At 33.1% G+C, this 21,425-nt stretch overlaps 3 protein-coding genes across 3 annotated transcripts in view; 2 read left to right on the top strand and 1 right to left on the bottom strand.

Moving 5' to 3' along the window:
- The window catches only part of LOC149422905 (mannosyl-oligosaccharide alpha-1,2-mannosidase IA-like), a 565,758-nt gene that overhangs the window by 35,607 nt on the left and 508,726 nt on the right, over window positions 1–21,425 (top strand). The gene's annotated exons all lie outside the window — the stretch shown is intronic.
- Window positions 669–2,041, top strand: LOC149422908 (uncharacterized). The gene has a single exon (XM_089632990.1). It carries the CDS (start codon window positions 692–694, stop codon window positions 2,039–2,041), a length of 1,350 nt encoding a protein of 449 aa, XP_089489116.1. The 5' UTR covers window positions 669–691.
- LOC149422907 (uncharacterized) lies at window positions 2,877–4,972 on the bottom strand. The gene is made up of 2 exons (XM_089632345.1): window positions 4,458–4,972; window positions 2,877–3,846 (listed from the first exon to the last, which is right to left on the bottom strand). The coding sequence occupies exons 1-2, from the start codon at window positions 4,708–4,710 to the stop codon at window positions 2,882–2,884; spliced, it is 1,218 nt and encodes a 405-aa protein (XP_089488471.1). The 5' UTR covers window positions 4,711–4,972; the 3' UTR covers window positions 2,877–2,881.

Raw genomic sequence — 21,425 nt, 5'->3', positions numbered from 1 at the left:
CAAAAAATATGTACCTACGTCAAGTGGAGATGTGCGATATGAATTTTAGTTCAGAATAATGGGGTATTTCCACGTTTTTTTTTTATTGCTTAAAAAAATTAAGCAAAAAATTACGATGATTACGGAATTTTTATTTTATTTTTATGTTGACGAATAAATTTTCTAGAGCGAGTCTAAAATCCCATTTTTGAAATACCGCCAAAACGAAATTTTGGGGCGGGGCTATCGTGTGACGTCATAAGCGTATTGCCATTTTCTAGCCGGCTTCTGACAGTACGTGATAGTGGTACTTATTGTCTGTTTACGAGTGATTTGTTTGAGTTTTTATCGTTATATTTTTTAGAATGTCTCCTCATTTGAAATACAAATGTTGTATGGTTCCTATGTGTACAAATTCGACATATAAAACTCCAAATAAAGTGTTTTTGTGCTTTCCGAAGAACATCGAAACTAGAAAAAAATGGTGTCATGCCATGAAAAGAGACCCGGTTAAAAACAAAACCATTTCTCTCAAAAGCAAGCTTCATTGTTGCGAAGATCATTTTAATGTAAGTTTCTGTTTTATTAATACTAAGAAAATGATTTAATTCAATATAAAACGCTATTAATATATAACAATTGATTTTAAAATATGACGTTTAATGTTGATTTCTTTATATTATTTTAGCTTGAGGAAGACGTCGAAAATTACATGAGGTTTAAATTAATGGGTGGTAGAGTGTATTTAAAAAAGACTGTCATTCCACACAAATTTGACTGTCAAAAAAAAACCCTTCCTACTCCAAGACTGACAGGATTAAAGAGAAAACGCCTTGAAGTCATTGCAAGTTTAGTAGCAAACAATGAACCAGAGCCACAGCCTTCTACTTCGGCAGTGATCCAACCGGGACCGCATCATGTTGCAACTCAAACATATTCACCTGCCAATGACGACAAGGCTGTTCAAGCAAATATCAAGTGCCATGTGCGCAGTAAGGCCACATCAACATTGACAAAAAAAAAGGATATGTCTTGCTCACCTTTGAAGTTTGATAATGTAAGCAGACAATGTACAAAAGTAGTTGCGTTAAGTGTGGAACCAGAATCATCAGATTATTCTTCAGATGCATTAGAGAATTTACCATATCGCCCAAACACACCTGACTCTTTAGGTGACAACGTGGAGGAAGTCAATTTTAAATTCCAGATGCGCCAATGCAACCTGATGGCGCTTGAAAGGAGTCCTAGGCTATGTCTAGGAATCCCCAAACAAATGTACCATGTTATTTCCATATTAGCAAAGAAAATTCCTTGTGAGGTAACTGATATTTTAATTACGTTAAAAAAAGTTCGCCTCAATGATAAATTTGCCATACTCGCAATACAGTTTGGTATTTCAGTTACATCAATGAGTAGAATTTTTACTAAAACTATTTTATTAATGGACAATATTTTGAAAAGTCTTATTGTATGGCCGTCTCCTAGTAAAATAAGACTTCACTTACCCATAAGCTTCAGAGCGAGATACTCCAATGTGCAGACCATTATTGACTGCTTAGAAATTCAAATCAATAAGCCTATTAACCCGATACACCAATCTTTAACCTGGTCGGAATATAAAAGTTGCAACACTCTTAAATATCTGGTGTCATGCACCCCAAACGGAGTGATTAGTTTTATTTCTTCAGGTTATGGTGGACGTGCTTCGGACACTATTATAGTTGAAGATTGCGGATATCTTGACATCTTGAAGCCGGGTACGTGCATCATGGCAGACAGGGGATTTAAAAACATTACTAATTTGCTTCACATTCGGCAATGTGAGTTAGTTCGTCCTCCCAGTGTATATGCTAATGTCGTTTGCACTTCAGAGGAAGTAATCCAAGCAAAAAGGATTGCTGCCCTGCGAATTCACGTAGAACGGGTTATCAGTAGGATACGTGAATTTGGGATGTGCAAGATGCATGCATCCATACACCATAACCATGTTCCTATCATGAATCAAATTGTTAGACTAGTTTGTAGTCTCATTAATCTACAAGACAGCGTTATTAAAGTATAGCCTATCTAAATCTATATTATATTAGAAATATCTAAATCTTATCATTTTGTTGTGGATGTTATGTAATATTATTCTTTTTGCTTAGTATCGACCATCATAAGACTTGTTCTGTGGGTCAAAATATTATATGTAATGTAATAATGTTATTGTATAAATAAATCTGTGTCATTTTGTTGTGCATGTTATGTAATATTATTCTTTTTGCTTAGTATCGACCATCATAAGACTTGTTCTGTGAGTCAAAATATTATATGTAATGTAATAATGTTATTGTATAAATAAATCTGTCTCATTTTGTTGTGCATGTTATGTAATATTATTCTTTTTGCTTAGTATCGACCATCATAAGACTTGTTCTGTGTGTCAAAATATTATATGTAATGTAATAATGTTATTGTATAAATAAATCTGTCTCATTTTGTTGTGCATGTTATGTAATATTATTCTTTTTGCTTAGTATCGACCATCATAAGACTTGTTCTGTGGGTCAAAATATTATATGTAATGTAATAATGTTATTGTATAAATAAATCTGTATCTGTATATAAAAAAACCTTCGGAAACGCTTTTTGTCATCACCTACATATGTAAAAATAATATTTGTAATGTTTGTATGTTTTAATGTAAATAAAATTAAATAAATATACACATATTGTTTTATTGTTAAAATGGACAAGATTTTCAAAGCATATTATAACAATACTTAACAGTTCTCGATTTTTATTATTTTAATGCCTTGCGTTAGATATTTATGGAATATGTATTATGAAAATTTCTAAAGAGAGGTCAATAAGGCAATTAAAAGATCAATTATTATTCATTTGTTTTACACGCATTTATTTAATATTTTAATTTAGAAAAGACAGCATTACACCAAAATTGTGTAGATTTAATAATAAGTTCCTTACATAGGTCTTCATCATACCTGACATGACACTGAGTAACTTTTTTTGACGTTTCAAAGTCTGGATTGGCCACACAATACAGTGCAGCTGTCTTCTGGGCAAAATACATTTGCAATTGTATTTGTGCCATTACTTTCGGAGTGGGTTCTCCGGTAGCCGTTAAATAATTCATCATCGTCGAGTCTTTCATAGGACATTTGACTTCTACGATGAAATCTCCTCCCAAGGCGTCTGGTGAAGCGCCAAAAATTGGGAGTTTGTTTGATAAAATTAACCCACACTTTTTTAATTTCATTTTCCCTGTAGCCTCGACTACTTTTAATACTTTGGGTTCTAGAGTTTTACCTCGTTCCATGGCTTTGGTCCCATATAATTTAGCACCTAGTATTTTCTCTACTAGTGACCCATCTGTCGTTTTACAGTGTGCCGCCTCATACAAATTTGAGGCGGTCACTCGAGCATATCGAAGGTTGTGCCATAACGGACAGTCTGCTTGATCCACTGTCTCATCAAATGCCCCCTGACAGGCTTTTGCCGTCATTGAGGATTGACAAAAGTCAATAAATTCCTCTGGGAGAGATCCTACATCATTATTGAAAAAATTGCAAATCATATTGTGAATTGAAAGGTTTTCAATCGGTGTTGGGTCAACATAGAATTTGACTATTTCTGATTGACATGAGATACTCTTTTCAATCAACTCGTTGAAGAAAGTACCATCATTGTTGGGATAATTTACACGTGGTACTGTTCCCATATCTTCTGCCTTGATGAATTTAAGGCTTGTTCCTATGCCTGCCATCTTCGATTTTTTCCAGTAGCACTCTGTTGAGGTCTTTGGAGGTTCTTCACTGCGCCTGTGGAGCCACGATAGGAATGCAAGCGCATGCTTACAGCCACCTGGAATAATAAAAATATATACTAATTTATTTTTAAATGTCCAAACAAATATGAAAACAACCTACCAGCAATAGACCTACTGTTCATAGTTAATGGAACGTTGGTACTCGTAACAGGTAATTTTTCAGTCTGGGCACTTTATCATTGTATCATTATAAATTGATATCTTAAAAATTACAAAATATATTGAATAATGCTCATAAATCGTCTACATTACAATATTGTTTATGCAGTGGATAATAACAAAGGGAATGAAGCAAACAAACATAGAAACACACGTGCAGAATGCCACACTTTTCTCCATTTCATACATGACGAGCCTAGATATTGGGGAGATAGCTCTGTGGTTAGAGTATGGCTAATAATGCTTAATAGGCTTCATAATGTTGCATCTTGGTTGCTTACATGGTTCACTACTACTATCCAGGCAATCAATCTGTCTGTATTCAGGCAATCTGTCTAGGTTTTGCGAACAAACTTACATCATCATTGTCTCTCCGAGTCAATGACAAAAGTGATTAATTTAAACTGGGCTTGCTTATATGTATACAATTAGCATGTTATTAATTAAGAAAAATGAAATAATCAGCAGAAACAAATTAGAGGTTTACCTTGGGATGCAGGACAATCTTCACATTTGCATGAATGTATAACTTCTAGGGCTTCATTGCAAATTAGGATGACTGCATAAGCTTTCGTTCTGATTCTATGCTCAGGAGTTAGTCTAGCCTTTACTGTACAAATGTCGCCGGTTCGCTTGACTTGGACATAGCCTACAGCACTGTCTCCATAATTTTCTCTAGCTGATCTGCAATATAGACAACAGACATGATGATTTACCAAAATATTCATTGACGGATGCATAGTATTATTAGGTATTAGAGAACCCCACAAGCATTGTTATATATTTTTGCGAGATTTAACATTTGAATAAATTCACCTGTTAACATTATTTATGTGTATTTTTAGGCTGGAAATGACATTATATGCCTTATACGGATCAAATTATTTCTATACTAGTAAGAAATTACTACATTTGTAAGGTCAATAATGAAATTTAAAAATACTAATTATTATGGTGACAGTTGCATAGCGTGTTGTGAGAAACAGGTTATGTGACAGACACTTCGATTGTATTTACGTGAAAAAATGTAAAAAAAACTAATATTTTGGGTGCATGTAACTAAAATACTGAAAATTATATATTATGAGAGAGTATACAATATTTTTTCATACCTTGATGCTTTCCAACCTTTAAATTCAACACTAACAAAATTAGCGTTGTTGGCAAAAAAAGAACCCATCATCAAAACATCGATTCTAGGCAAGTTATCAGCCTGTCCTTTTACAAAACCACTGTCAGTCATAATAATAATGTAAAATATATGAATAAGTTCACAAAATATCACAATTATCTTAAAAAATAAGAAAAAAACGGTAAAAATCACGAGCTTTACATAAACGTCAGTTCGCAAAGGTACGAGTAGTTTGGTTGAGTAAGTTGAGTTGTGGTTTGGTCCGCGCGCGGAATACGCTTGTGACGTCAGAATACAATCGGCCAATCACGGTCCGTTTACTTTTTGTCAGTATTTGATCGTTTTTAAAATCAATAATTTTGAATGAAAACATAAAAAACAAACATTTTTAGTAGGATGATTAAAATCAGAAAAATGATCTTTAAATATTCCATACATTTTCAACAGAATCCCTCGTTTGTGGAAATACCCCATTATGACACTATTTAGAAAATCTGAATGTGTTCACCTTCGTCACTTTTCTATGGGATATAAAATCGTACACCAGTTTTGCGTCATACATCAAATTAATCAATGTCTGATATAACATTACAGCTCTGCAATTTTATCTATGCAAGCGGCCGAAAGTGGAACTAACCAACGAAGGACTTACACGCGTATGTTTTTTTTTTTTTTTTTAAAAGACAGTCAAACATTCCCAGGTTACGAATAACCTGACAATATTTGAAAATCTCCTACTACCACCACAGTAAGCTGAAAATGTTGCTTGTGTTGTGATGGAGGACTTAGCCAGCCGAGGAATTGCACACTACGCCTGGGTGGGACCCAAACGCGATGTCAACTCGGCCACCGATCGGTCAAAATTCAGTTTTAATTCCGTAGTTTTTTTTTGTATCCACAATATCTACATTGGCGACGCTCCCGACTGCATAGATATGCATTTCCATCTTTATTCCGAAATGGAGTATCTACACATGGGTTCCTGAATAGGGTTCCATGATAACTCAACACAGTGACAATTCAACACACTTTTAAAAAGTGATATAAAGTCATTAGAAACGATGAAAAAAAAAACTAAACCTTACCTAACCTAACCTACTTAACCCAGTTAATAAAGTTTTTTTTCATCACTTTCCATGACTTTATATAACTTTTTAAAGATGTGATAAATTATCATTTTGATTATTTATCCGGTCACCCCTGAATAGATATTATATTTTCCACCAATTTTTTCTACCATTTTTTTCCTTTTATCGTTTTTTTAAAAGGGCATTTGCCTTTTCAGTAACCTTTTCGGACCCAAAAATGATCCATGTAAATGTAAACTCTGTATAAACTAACGATGAACGATATTATATGTATTCAGATATAGTCGCATAATTAACATCTCCCCAGCATATAGTCGCATAATTAACATCTCCCTAGCATATAGTCGCATAATTAACATCTCCCCAGCATATAGTCGCATAATTAACATCTCCCCAGCATATAGTCGCATAATTAACATCTCCCCAGCATATAGTCGCATAATTAACACATTTTAATATGTGTATTACCTTTCGTAGATACAAGAAATTGTAATAAAACGTTTGTTATAATTTTTTTGCTTTTCATATTGTAAGCAATCCAAAGATAGAAGCAGGCCAAAAAATATTTAAATAATAAATTATCTCAAGGAGTTTCAGGGCCGTTCTCTTCGCCATTAAGATTACGCTTCTCATTTCGTACGCCAAATAAAACACTTAACTATAAAATATTATCGCTGAAATTATAATTATTTAAATATAATGTTGGTAAAATCTTTTGTTGAACACTGAATGTCACAGTCGAAATAAAGCATTATTACGAATAACTAAATTCGAAACGAATTGCTAATGTATGCTCTTTATCTGGCACACTATTGTGGAAATTATCGTGAAAAAAATTATAGGTAATCATTATATAATATTTTTATCAACTGTTTTCGCAACCGTTCTAGTTTTTAATTTGCTATTGTTTATTTGCGCAATCATTGCACGCGACTGGTAGATTAGCGAGAAATATGTAGATTGATACATCGGCATATACGTAGACGTAGATTTCAGGAATACAAATAAATATCTAATTTATTTATTTTTTAGTTTGTTCCTCTTTTAGCTGTATTCAAAGATGTCCCAACTGCTCCCAATCGTCTGGAGTCGGTGATACTGTGACATCCCCATTTGAGTTATGTTGTGAAGCTGAAGGTAGTGGGAAGGGAAAGGGGATGGTTGGGGAGTCTCCTGGCTAGTCAGATCTGGTCACCAAACACGGTCAAAGCCATCTCAAGCAACGTTTCAATTCTGAATGGTGGTCTTACATCAGGGTGATACTGAGAGTATCTTCCACTCTGGAACGCGCCGCAAGTATACCATATATTATTATTAAATGATTAAATTATGAAATAACACAAATTTATCAAAAAAGATTTAATTTCGGATTAATGAACAATGAAATACATAACGTCATCCAATTTAGCGGGAAAAATAACTGGTGATTTATAATGTTTAACGGTTATCATCCGGTTTAAACTTATCGATTGTTCAGCGGAACACTGAAAAGTGTGGGCTTTTGAATGAGTATTGTTGTACCAATCAACCACCGCAGTGGTAAAGCTATACCAAAGGTTCATTCACAAAAAGCATCTTTAAAAGTTTTGCGGATTGGTTTTTGCGTAGGTGACTATTAAAATAAATCATATGGCGAAGTTAAGCTACATACACACTATGCATCTAAATTCAGTTTGAACGATCCTTCGGCTTCTTTATTCAAATATTTTTTTTATTGTCAGTTGGTATTTAAAATCAAACAATCAAACACTGTAGTCACATTGTCACATAGAGAGGTCGTAATAATAATAATAATAACATGGCATTTATATAGCGCAGTTACGTTATCTACGATCGTCTTTCTTCTCACACGTCTAGACTTTTACTGGTATGAAAACGAACAAAACAGAAGAATCTGAAACGATGACGTCATGTACGACCTCTCTCCGGGACTACTATAATAATTATTTATTATTTCGGTGCATCGTCTGCAAATTGATAATTTCAAAGTCCTATTCAAGTTCTGTTATTATTCAAGTAATGTGAAACAACCGGCCCATATGGTGAAATAATAACAGAACATGAATTTTAACTTTGAAATTTGATCAATTGTTCTAATGAAGGCCTCCATGGTTGAGGGGCAAGCCTCTCGATTAGCAATCCAGAGGTCGCGGGTTTAAATCCCGGCGTGCGCACGTTTCAATTAAATCGCACAAATCAATCAAATTTAATTTGTAATACAATTTAATCGTCTAAAATAATATAAGTTTTATTTTCGGCACATCTAAAGGCGAAGATACTCTCAATATCGCCCTGGTATAGGACCATTTCGTTGTTTGAAATGCTATTATCACCGTGTTTGGTGACCAGATCTGAATAGCCGGGTACTTCTTCACTTTCAGTTTGAACAGCGTACACGTTCACCATTAAAAAAATTACAAAGCATTGTGTTTTCATAATCATAATATTACTTGTATAATTTGTATATCGCCGTTTTTTGTAAAAATCACCTCAAAGGCGCTGTACAAATATGACTTCCTATACTCTATCTAATTAAACATAATTATTAGACTAAGACAGGTGTATATGTTAACTGTAATGTATGTAATCCGTCATTGTATTCAATTCCTAGGAAATGTACGTAGTTCCTAAAATCGCCCGGAAATGTGTGAAATAAATTATATTAGACACATTCTATACATTTCCTAAATAGCAATCGGAAATGTAAAACATTTAAGATATCAATGGGTACGCGGGGATAGCGGGGCAAGGGGAGGGTATTGCATCGTCTGATCAGGCCATGCAGCGTCTGTTCACAAGAAACTACAGAGGCTCATACATGTAGAGAATGCGGATGTGCAATCCACGCTATTTGCGCTGTTGCTGAAGAATCACCCGATGAAGGATTTGGATCTAAAGTTCTGTGTCCATTGTGTTCAAAAAAATTTAAATTACTAGATAATCGTCAAAGTGCTAAGAAAAACCTACAACAACAGGCTGAAAAAATGTTGAAATCGAGTGAAAAGAAGTTTGCCCCTGTACCTATTGGCACTTCTGTACGAATTGCAGTTCCAGAGGTTGATAGAGGACGTGGTGATGCCTGAAATATTATAGGTGTAGTTTTGGCTAAAACCGATGATGAGCTCTATCAAATTGGTACCCAGAACGGAATCTTAAAACAATTATATTATTCTCGATCTCAGATTAATGTGTGTCCAAGATTTCTTCTGGATGCAGAGGATCTACCGAGTACGGAGAATGTTCTACGTTCAGTTTCTAACCTACAATCCACTGGAACCGTCCAAAGATTTAAAAAGTGCCTTTGCCAAAAGAACTGTATTACAGCAAGATGTCTGTGCTATAACAAATAAACTATTGTGTACTTCCAAGAGCCATTCCAGCTTACCCTGCAAAAGTAAATAGCCATATGGACTGCCTTGTTAACATTTAACTTAGTATAAGAATATAAAGACTTTTACTTTAATATTGTGACATTTATAATTACTTAAAAAACAGACTGATTACTTACCAAATGAATTGTGTTTTATTACAGAAAGCATTATTTTTATACATTTCCTCACACGATATTGGAATTATATACAATTCCTAGGAAATGTATACATTTCCCAGGATATGTACGTATTAAATAATTTTTAAAACAATATTTTATACATTTCCTAAATAGCTTCGGAACTGAATACATTTCCTAACAGTTGTATACAATTCCTAGGAAATGTATACATTTCCGGGAACATATATATCCATGCACTCAAAATGTACTATACTAACAGTCCCAAGCTTCATAGTCTTGTCGATCACAATTACACGACAAGACTAACATCAGAACAAAGGATGATAGTACAGTAATGAATACATCGTTTGGACAACGTTTCCATGTATTCCTGGCTCCTAAGGTATACAATGGGTTCGGGCAGCAATGCAGTAAGGTTAAAACAGGCCCTCTTCAAAAGCAAATTACCGTATGGCTGATAGAAAATGGCAGAACGAAATCGGAAAGCTTCCTGAATGAAATTATTGTCTGAGTGAAGAAAAACCCTAATAAATGTGAATTCATTCCGATTTATCCCTATTACCGTATATATTTATTATTTCTGTTTTTGTATTACCATTTGTATTACGATATATGTACAACATTGTATTATTGTTTTTATATTTTTTTATATATTTTTTTTAAATATTTTCTTATTTATGTTACCACCATAATACGGGCATTTGCCTAGTTTGAGGTATCAATTAAAAATATATATATTTGCGTCATCGTATTTGGTCACAGAAAACATAATCGCTATCTTAACACTATATGGTTGGGCATTTTACAAATTGGGGGCGAAGCGCGATTGTTTCTTTTAATTTTAGCGCCAAAATTAGACTTTCCGCAAAATATTCATATCTTATGATCTATCTGGTATTTTTCGATGAAACTTTCAGTGTTTTTCTTTAAAAAGATGTCTCTATTTATTTACTTAGAAATGTATGTGTAATTCCTTTTTTTATGAACAAAAACTTTCTACTTTCTTGGGAATCATAGAAAAAACAGTATTTCACAAACGAAATAACACATCGAAATTTATTCATACAAAATTACAAGATTATTTAGAAATTTTCAATACATATATAAAAAAAAAACTATAACCTAATAGTGTGATAGCGTTCGAAACACTTTCCTTTATGCAGGGGCACATTGCAAAACTTGCACATGTACCGCGTTTCACTGCGTAGTTTGTGAGCGGAACATACGCGACAACACTTTTATTTTTATTTTTTTGTTGTGTTTCAAACTTATTGTATTGACATGTAAATAGATCAGTTACCGCCGACAACAGAAAACACATGACCCCGCACCCATTTAGAACCCCTTGTTTACAAGTTTCCCGCTCCTTACCGCTTTTCTCAACAAAACGAGTAAATTCTTACTGTAAAAAGGCGTATGACGAGTTTCCCTGTTTTCCGCAAAGAATGTGTTGATAACCTATTCATCTTTTTTCGGATCACAAATCAATTTACGGATTCTTATCAACAACGCCTAATTGAAGGTTTGTAGGTTATTTCGTTTAAACTATTTGCTTCATCTGTTATCATCGTTTATTACAACTTTGTTACAACTCATAACCGAACGATATGTTTTTGGTTGGGAATGGGACTTACCTTGAGACATTATTTGATTTAGAAAAAAAATGTGACTTCAATTCGTAAGTAAGTTGGGATCAATTTTCTGTAAATTTCAAATTTGTTTGCTTGGTTACGTCGTTATTGAAGGTTGAAAATCAATAGGTTCTTATACAATTTTTGTAGGAAAATTGATCATGTTAATATTTACTCCCCGTTATCAGAACACTTAACTAAGCAAGTTAAGTTTTTTTTTATTTATAAATTTTACTAATTACAATTTTTGTGATGTTTTTCAACTACCGCTCATAGGCTCATGCCATTATTATGGAAGTCGCACATGATTTAGTTCCTGATGTAAGAACTAGGAAAATAATATATTTTAGAAACAAATAATAAAACATGGAAAAGGACATAATTAAGAATTAAAAAACAAAAACACGTTATTATACAAACCATAATAGAAATTAAAAAAAAAGATTAAACTGAATTGAGAAGAGTTATTTTACAGAAAATAGAAATAAAAATCAAAATTTACACACTTAATTTATATTTTAATCTTTGCTTTATACTATACAATATCAGGTGTTATTATTTGTTTTTGATTTCAATCGTGTATTAGTATTTGATTTTTTTATTTATATTGTTATGCTATTATCTATATATCCTGTTACATATCCATACATAAATTGTCAATTTTCCTTATAAAAGCCCGATAGGGCATTAATGAATAAAAAATAAATAAAATTAAAATATATGTAAAATTATACTAATTATTTTACATGAACAAATTTAACCTAGATTAATCATGATATATCTAGAAAGAAGAGTACATGTTTACGATCACATTGTCACATTCGAATTTAGTGAAATAAAAAAGAGTGATTTTTTAAAACAACATTAAGAAGTCATGTATTCTTTAAATAACCTTAGGAACTCGTGTATTTTTTAAACAACGTTAGGAACTCATGTATTTTTTAAACAACGTTAGGAACTCATGTATTCTTTAAACAAGGTTAGGAACTCATTTATTCTTTATGTTAGGAACTCATGTATTCTTTAAAAAACGCTCGTCCCTTTTCAAATATCCAAAGTTGAACACGGATGATAAAAAGGGATACATATACGAGTATTTATTTTTAATGAAAGACGAAAATTCTCGGGTTATGAATAACCTGACAATATTTGAAAATCTCCTACTACTGCCACAGTAAGCGGAAAATGTTGCTTATGTTGTGATGGAGTACTTAGCCAGCCGAGGAATTGAACACACTACGCCTCGGTGGGACTCAAACGCCATGTCAACTCACCCACCGATAGAATTATTTAATTTTATATCTGTGCTCAATGCATTATATGTTTTAGGAGCGATGAACCAGAATTTTCGCTGAGCGAATGTGGTTCTAATTTTAGGGAGCACGCATCCAAGGTTTGAGCGGGTGTTTGCTTGACGTTGTGGAGACACCAGCAGGTTATTTTTCTAACTAATAACTGACGAATATATAAAACCCTATTTTTAGCAAATTAAAATGTTTATTACTAAAAGCATAAAGCTATCTCATTTACATCGCATATAATATTATCTAAAAGAGCGATTGCGATAGAACTCTCACCGGCAGGTTCATTATATATGGTTGTAAAAAAAATCAACTAGCCAATTTTTTTCGCTCTTTAAGTCGCCAAAAAGTATGTCGTACCAGTGGTGTGACTACGATTCGTAAGTAAGTGAATGTCTTCTCTAATATCATTCAGCCGTCTTTCGTCGAGATGTCGATAGTGAATCTATTCAATTGTTTGCCCAGTAGGTACTGAATGTGCACGCGGTCTGACAAATTGCCTTCTAATTTATTTAATGACCGCCTAGCGTTTGCGTCCAACGGGTTCACCAGTTCATTCACAGGGTTCAGTTAGATTATCATAAGATCTGAGAATTGATGGAGATAACCCTAGGTGATCCCAACAACTTAAAGAATTGATCTCAGAGTTCTGCTGAAATATGGCACCTAGTAATTTTTATCCCGGAGGTAAGTCTTGCGTGTCGTGCATGTAGAAAAATAAGTAATTGTTGGTAATCCTGTTAAAAACGGGATTGCAAGCAGCTTCCTGATAATGTTAGTAAATTCGTAATAATATCAGAACACGTGTTCATACATCTGCGTTTGTCTTAATGATATATCACGACAAGATGAAAAATTCAAAAAAATATAATTTATGAGCACGTGGCAAAACATTGGTATTTTACTTAAAGTTTATCAGGATACCTATCAATTCATTCTTTAATGGCCTACAATCCCGTTTTTTTAACATAAATACGAATAATTTGATGAGATTCTTTATAAATTAGCAAGATTTTGTTTATCAGGAAGTGTGTCTCTATGTATGATAGATTTTGTTTATCGTGTGAACTATTTATCTCGATGTTAATATTCCTCCAGTGATGAGCATAAACAAAATATTTTGATGACTGAATAAGTTTTGTGAAAGAAAATTTTGACCCCTTAATATGAATAGTTTTAGGATGCTTCTGTAAAATTTTATTTCATCGGACCCATAAAAGATTTCGGTGAAAATTGAAACCTAACCTTGTCCATGTCTGCATTTATTCCATTAAGTGTATACCGCCATTTTAATTATTTTCGGAAGAAACACGTTTTGCAAGATAGCCTTTAAAATTTTACTATGCATTTTTTATTTGCGCCCGTGCGTACAGAATATGATTAACTAACTAACTAACCATCAAGCCGTTTCCCTGAAGGGGTGGGCAGAGAGGAAGGACCGCCAAACAACTCGGTCTTGACACACACTCCTTGCCTCATACATAATCTTCTATTATTCTGACTCTTGACATGGTCCGACTCAACAATTATAAATAATCACTAATTATCAATAATCACTAATTATCAATAATCACTAGTTATCAATTATCACTAATTATCAATAATCACAAGTTATCAGCCATCACTAATTAACCATTATAACTAAATAACACTAATCACTAAATATTAGTAATCACTGATTATATGTTAATATATTAACAGTTAATATAATAGCCCTGATGAAGCTTGAGTAAGCGAAAAATTCAAAATATTAAAAATCAAAAAATTATTTATTCCACAAAAACGAGCCTGGTTGGCTGTCAGTTATTAATTCAATAAAAAAGTGGTGTATTACAAAGTGTGTTTTATCATTTAATGTATAATATTACACCCCAAAGTATTTGCCTCTTCCAAAAAAAAAAGAGATTATATGTTTTTTTTTACTTTTGCTCCACACAGGAGGCCCCGAAGAAAATAATCTGCTTATTTTTTTTAATGATGAACTAACGTTTATAAAACAAGGTTTTATGCATACCATAAAGGATAACAAATAATTATAAGCAATAATTAGTCATCCGAAATACTAATACAAATTGAAAATATCTCCCGAGTAAAAATAAATACCGCCAACGGTAATTGAACCCGTGCCTTCTGATGTCCGGTCAGGTGCTCTGTATCCACTGAGCTATGTCGGCTTATTTCCAACCCGCCAAATGATTCAATATGTACTAGTACCTCAATCAAAATTACTGCTTATTATTTATAAATAATTTGCTCAGAAAGGAGGGCCCTTTTGAGGAAGAACGGAAAGGAGTAAACCAATTTACTAATCAGTAATCACTAACAATATAAAATTGCGAGAATCCAATAATCAGTAGTTATCATTAATCGATACTAATAATAATAATAATGAACTCCGTCTCCCATCTGACCCACGCTTTACGCTTCAGCTGTCTCATTAACATCTGTTTATTTAGTCTGAACCGGCTTCCATAAGCACTTAGCACACATAGAATAGGATGTGGCTATTACTTGTTACTGTTATGTAATCAGCGTATACCTAGGCATTGAATCGGCAACAATTGCCAATGCTAACCACAGAGCGATCTGTAAAGAAGGCCACGCGAATAATTCATTTGATACGTAACGGCTGCTGCAACTGAATTCAGTGCCAACAATTTTTTTGTTAGATTTAAGTTCGTGGATAATTAAACTATCTCACTAACTAACCATCACGGATTTTGCCGCAGGGGTGGGCAGAGATGACGGACTGCAAAACAACTCTGTCGTGGCACACACTTTCTGCTTCATTCACATTTATACATCGTCTCATACATACTCTTCTGTTATTCTGATTCTTAACATGACCCGACTCAAGTATTTGGTTCACTTGATCGTGCCATGTCTTCCTCGGTCGTTCCCGACTTTTCATCACTTCTACCATTCACATTCGCGTCATATCTATGGAATAATTGAACAGTGAACATAACAATAAAGTTATCTTTAATTTGAAGTAAAAAGTTGCATAGTGAAAAAAATAAAAGTTAAATACTTATACAAATGATACATCTTTCTACGAGGAAAAGGTTGACAAATCTATTTAAATAATATTTTTTTAATAACCAAACGCCTAAATACTTTAAGGGTGTAATAGTATTTAATAAAAATATTCGTAATTATGAAACCAGAAATGTTAATAGAATAATATTGCCGCAGATGAGAAAAACTGAATCACACAATTGCTTTGTGTATAAAGGAATAAATATGTATGATAAAATGCCTGAAAGTCTGAAAAATGAACGCATTTAAAAAAATAATTTATGTTTACTGCAAAAATATAATTTTATAAATAACCAAATGTAACCATGTAAATATTAATTTATATACGTAAAATGCTATATGAACTAACTCAATATACAATAATAAACATTTTGAATTTTAAGTGTTATTTTCAAAATTGAAACTTCTTGTGATCAGAATAATTCACACAAGCGATAAAAGGGGTAATAAAAAAAAAATAACAGAAAAATATTTTAATTGTCTTTTTCAATATCGGAATTATAATATCCCGCGATTTTTCACAAGTCTGTGCTAGTAATTTAATAATTTAATAATATATAACATCAGTATGGCTTCTTGTCTTATTATTTGAAGGTGAAATTGCTATTAAATTACTTATTTTACTTTATCGTTCATACTTCCTAATGTACATCTTCTATCGATGTATTAATTTAGCTGTGTTCTGTAAAACACACAATCTGACGTAATAAAGGTTTGCTTAGTACTAACATGCTTTAAAACAAACGTTCATGTTTATTTTATAAATATCAATAGAGTTGCTACATATTGCTCTGTAACTATTTTCAAATTACCCTATTTGGCATTCTCATTATGTACAATTATTGAACTCCTTTGTATAACATAACTCTCTGTGATAACTTGTATTGGATCTGTTTACATTGTTCATACTCAGTTATGTTATGATATCTGTTACGTATCTATGATTAATTAGATAGATCCATCTATTTATCTCGTCAATGTTAGTAAATATTGCCTTAATTTCCTTGTAAGGCCGGATGACTTGACCGGCACAATACATGTTGATGCTAGTCGTGATTTGTTTCGTGTGTAAGAAAGATAAAAGTTCTAACTACAAGCCACAAACCTCTTGAAGCGGTATTATCACGTCGCTAACGTCCGCAAAACACATTTAGATGCAATCTGCATTTTGTAGCGCACGATGAAAAATAATTGAGTTAGTTTTGTTACCTTACGAATGCCCCACGGGAATGGAGAAATTTATCTCGATAAAGGAAAAAAAATGTTTTCTTTTCCCTATAATGTCTATTTTTAATGCTAAAATTTACATAATCGGAATTCGGACTATAGCATTACTAGGCACCTTACCTATTCAAATACTAACTACTCGAGACTTTATTGTTCACTAACGTCGTAATTTGTATGTGAATGGTGACAATGATATAGGTCCTTATGTGTCGAGCAAGTACTCTTAATTTTACCAGACGCAGAAATCTCTGAAATTACAATTTAGAACAAAAAACATAGGTTGCTTATCCTACGCCGATCCTCAAGTGTTTGTATTGTTAAGGTATCTATTAAAAAGTGGTTATTTTGTTCTGATAACTTAAATCGTAAAAACTTTCACTCTGACTTCTTTCAACATGTTTATTTAGGGTTTTTTAATATTTACCTCAGTTCTGTTTATCTTATTTTGATTGGTTTACCTATTTTTTTTGGGTTTAATTAATGTTTAGTTTAAATATAAATTTGGCTAATACACGACCTTGGATTGAAACAACACGACTTAATGTAAATAGGTTCAAATTTGAACCAGATTTTCCAGCCTTTAGTTAGGTGTTAAAATATGTCCCATATTTTGTAATAAATCCAGTTTCTCCCATCAGCCAATGAGACCATTGGGAATATAATGTAAGTTGACAAAACTATGTTTGATGTGGCTTAAAAAACTGAAATCATCTGCCTAATGGGGACCATTAAAATATCTGACGAAAATCCCCTTATAAACCTGAAATTTTCAGGGATATAAAAAAATATCGGTTATCAAGAATTTGTATATATAGGGTTTTCTAATAAGAGGTGTTATTTTGATATTCAAAGAAAAATGCCATTTTTTAATATAAATGATTGAATGTTTATTTCATTATAACGAGAAAAGTATGCAAAAGTATAAAAGTATTAATAGTGAAAAATAACACCAGTCAAATGACCACCACGACCACGCCTACAGGACCATATCCTTTTCATGAAATTTTCCATAACCAAATCGCAAAGTGGCTGTCTTATGTCTTCGATAGCCTCACGAATTCCATCTTTGAGGTCTTGAATCGACGCTGGGCTGTTGGCGTAGACCTTCTCTTTCACGTGGCCCCAAAGGAAGAAGTCGCAAGGTGTTAAATCACAAGATGGCCGGTGATCACCTTTTCGAGAGATAACACTGTCCTGAAACTTTTCCCGTAAAATATCAATGGTTTCGTTGCTTGTGTTGCACGTAGCGGCGTCTTGTTGAAAGTAAACGTTGTCCAGATCAATACCATCCAATTCCGGCCATAAAAAATCATTTTATGGCCGGAATTAAATACACATAACACTTCTTATTGGAAAACCCTATACTTTAATATTATCTAGTTCCAGACAATTGTTTATACACGGAAAGAAATGATTTTTTTTTCCATTTTCGCTTAATTGTTATCGTTTTTTTTATTATTAGCGCGCTCCCTCTAACATCATTATTTACGTATCTCCATTTCAAACCATCTTTAAACGCTTACTACGGGGCCTTAATAAAGAGTCTTAATAAATTAACAATAGTAATTTTTCTCCATGCTTTTCCAGCTTTTAATACCGATGCGTTTATTTTTATGCAAACCTTCCCAATGAATAAATTAATGTATGTTTCAGTTGTGCATGTCGACATTTACACGCGACATGGATAAATCATAATCTAGTCAAATTCCCTGATTCCCTCGCCGCTTGTCAAAGCAAAGATTGATATGTTTTGTTAATGGCTGTTCTGTAGGGAATTGTATGATAGATCGGACGGGAAAACGGAAAATATTGCTTTTTTTCCATTAGGCGGCATATGATGTCACGTATAAACCGTATACAGTGAGTTGATTCAGCGTGCTAATGAAAAGTGTGCGCTGAAAAGCACAAACAAGTTGATGGAGGAAATTAAAATATTTTGAATGCATTTTAATGAAATATCATCAGAACAAACAGCGTCTAAGGACGGGTTGTTTCACTTATTTTATGTTATTTTATTTTTAATTTCCAATGGGGCAAGCAATGCGGTACATATTTTTTTATGAAAATATAATAAAATAATTATAATAATATGCAAAGAACATAAAATATAACAGTTAACAAAATATAAGTAACATAAAATCTAAGATTTAACAAAACATAGGTAGGTAATATAAAGTATGAATAAGTAACATAAAAATATATATTCTGCCAATATATCATTCAAATCTACGAAAAAACGTACAATATTGTGAAGCAATAATTTGTAAAAGAGTATTTCAATAAAATACACTAATTAAATCCATCTATGAACATTGAGATTATAACTAGCGTCGCGTTTAAACTTAAGGGTAATCGGAACACACGTTATAATCTATGCGTTCATAGATGGCGCTAATTTAATTATTTTAAGACAAAACACTTTTGCAAGTTATGATTTTTTTTTTGTTTCGCTTGTACATACGTAGTATGAATATGAATAAATATTTTGGTACGTAAAAAAAACTCAATTATTTCAAGGAAGGCATACAATATTTTTATCGGTTATTCCATCCATTATTGTATTTGTATACGTACAAATCTATTTATTCATATTCTCTATTAAAATTTCTTTTCTTGAAAAATTTATAATTTCCAAATCACTATTCAAAACCATCTTTTTCGTCGAATGTAGTAACCTACCAGGCCTGTCACAATCTAATCACTGTATCTACTTCGTAAGATGGATACATTATTTATTTGAGAGGAGTCTTGATTTTCCTGGAAAGTCTGTTGGATTACGCATTCAAGTCTCGCCAAACAACGTATAGTCTATCTCTCGTCTTGGAATTACGCAGTTCTAACCGGCTCTACATTTGTAGGTAACGTAATATTTCAACTAATTTATCAGCGTTACTTGACGCCGAGCTGTTTGTCTCCGTGTTCTGTAATTGTATCTGCCTTCTGGGAGATATTGTGTTTCCCTAATTGCAAAGTACAGACACTGAGCCTGCTGGATTGTCTTTAGAATGTGAAATTTATGTTTGACGACCTCCGTGGAAGAGCGGAAAGAACCTTGAGGCTGAACAGAGGTGGAGGGCTTAAAACGCGGGAAAATTCAAATTATAACAAACTATCTAATTATAATGCAGATTCTGAGGGTATGTTGATTAGTTCTTCGATTTCACATAATTTCTCATTCCTGCATTGCTTCATCTCTTACTAATTAGGGCGAGGGATGCTAGTGGTTAGTTTTTCACCCCGCCGCTCTAGCTTACAATTAAGATCCCTGAAAGAGATGAGAAGTTGCTTCCCGGTGCCTCCCGCGCTACATCGGTGAACCATTGGCAGGTCTGACCCAAAAGACGCTTCATAAACCGTCTACTTCGAAGTGCAGCTAACCCAGAGTGAGAACATACTCGTTGAAACCCTTGTCCTCTGACGAACAAGTTACCCAAGCGACGCTTCGTAAACCGTCGACTCGACTTTAGGAGTTCAGATAACCCAAAGAGAGAAAATACCATAATATTGAAACCCTTTTGGTAAAACAAAGGGTTAAGTGAACATTAGAACATAGGTTTGACCTGTTCCTCAGTGAACCAATAAAGTGGTTGTAAAATTTTATTACACTGTACTATTGTTGACCTTCTATAAATACGTGTCATACTTGCAAATTGATTTTACCCAAAATAATGACTAATTGTGTTAAAATTGAGCATTTATTGAAATAAAAGCACCATTATTTGATGGTGGGTTTAAGATGCTTTCTGTTTCGCCTAGGTTAGAAATATACCAATGAATATTCATATCTGCTACGTTACGTGACTTAATTTACACATGTTTTGTGCCTAACTGTATCTGAATAACTTGGTTCCTCCTAACCTACCCGTCGGAATTTTCTTCTGTAATCTAAAAATATGGAAAACATTAACTCACCACTGCCGGGATTCGAGTAATCGTAGGTTGATCCGACGGCTTTGAGGTTTGATTTGACAATGCCCGAGCAAATGGTCCCGAGTTCAAGTCCCGGTTGAGCCAACGCAATTTTATTTTTGCTATGCATATTATGATTGTTATTATTCAATATCAATAATTTTTACTGTATTATTTAATTATTGAAGACAAGGTTAGCTATTTTTAAACGAAAATATGAAGCAGATAAATCGCTAATATTGTCTTCAATGATTAAATATTACAATTTGAGGTTTTACTCATTAAGTTATTCCAAAAAAAAATTATGATCCGTGCCGATTTTTAAAGAAAAGTAATTTTTTTAATGTTATGTCTCAAAAGAGCGCTCCTTTCTGCTCAGTGGAAAGGCAGGGGACGAGGGGACTATATATATACATATTCAAATTATTATTATTATTTAAAAAAAATGCGGTATTTTAAAATTCTTTATCAATTTCAGCAGAAGAAAAAAAGAGACGCGGACACACCCACAACATACTTCTTATTGTTTATCTTATCATTGAATAATATGAAGATAATATTAATAAATCTAAACGAAACATGAAACAGAATAAGACAAAGAAAATAAAAAAAAGGAA

Source organism: Hesperophylax consimilis, chromosome 6 (assembly GCF_061612785.1).
Source record: "Hesperophylax consimilis isolate HC1 chromosome 6, BYU_Hcon_1.0, whole genome shotgun sequence".
Classification (NCBI taxonomy): Eukaryota; Metazoa; Arthropoda; class Insecta; order Trichoptera; family Limnephilidae; genus Hesperophylax; species Hesperophylax consimilis.
The sequence above is the reverse complement of the archived record's forward strand: the minus strand, read 5'-3'. Positions and strand labels throughout refer to the sequence as shown.

Excerpts from the sequence above, each read along its gene's own strand:
- LOC149422907 (XM_089632345.1), bottom strand. The coding sequence starts at position 4,710 with ATGCATCCGTCAATGAATATTTTGGTAAATCATCATGTCTGTTGTCTA. Across the intron at positions 3,847-4,457 it reads AGATTGTCCTGCATCCCAAG|GTGGCTGTAAGCATGCGCTT; the intron begins GTAAACCTCTAA and ends TTATTATTCCAG.
- LOC149422908 (XM_089632990.1), top strand. The coding sequence starts at position 692 with ATGAGGTTTAAATTAATGGGTGGTAGAGTGTATTTAAAAAAGACTGTC.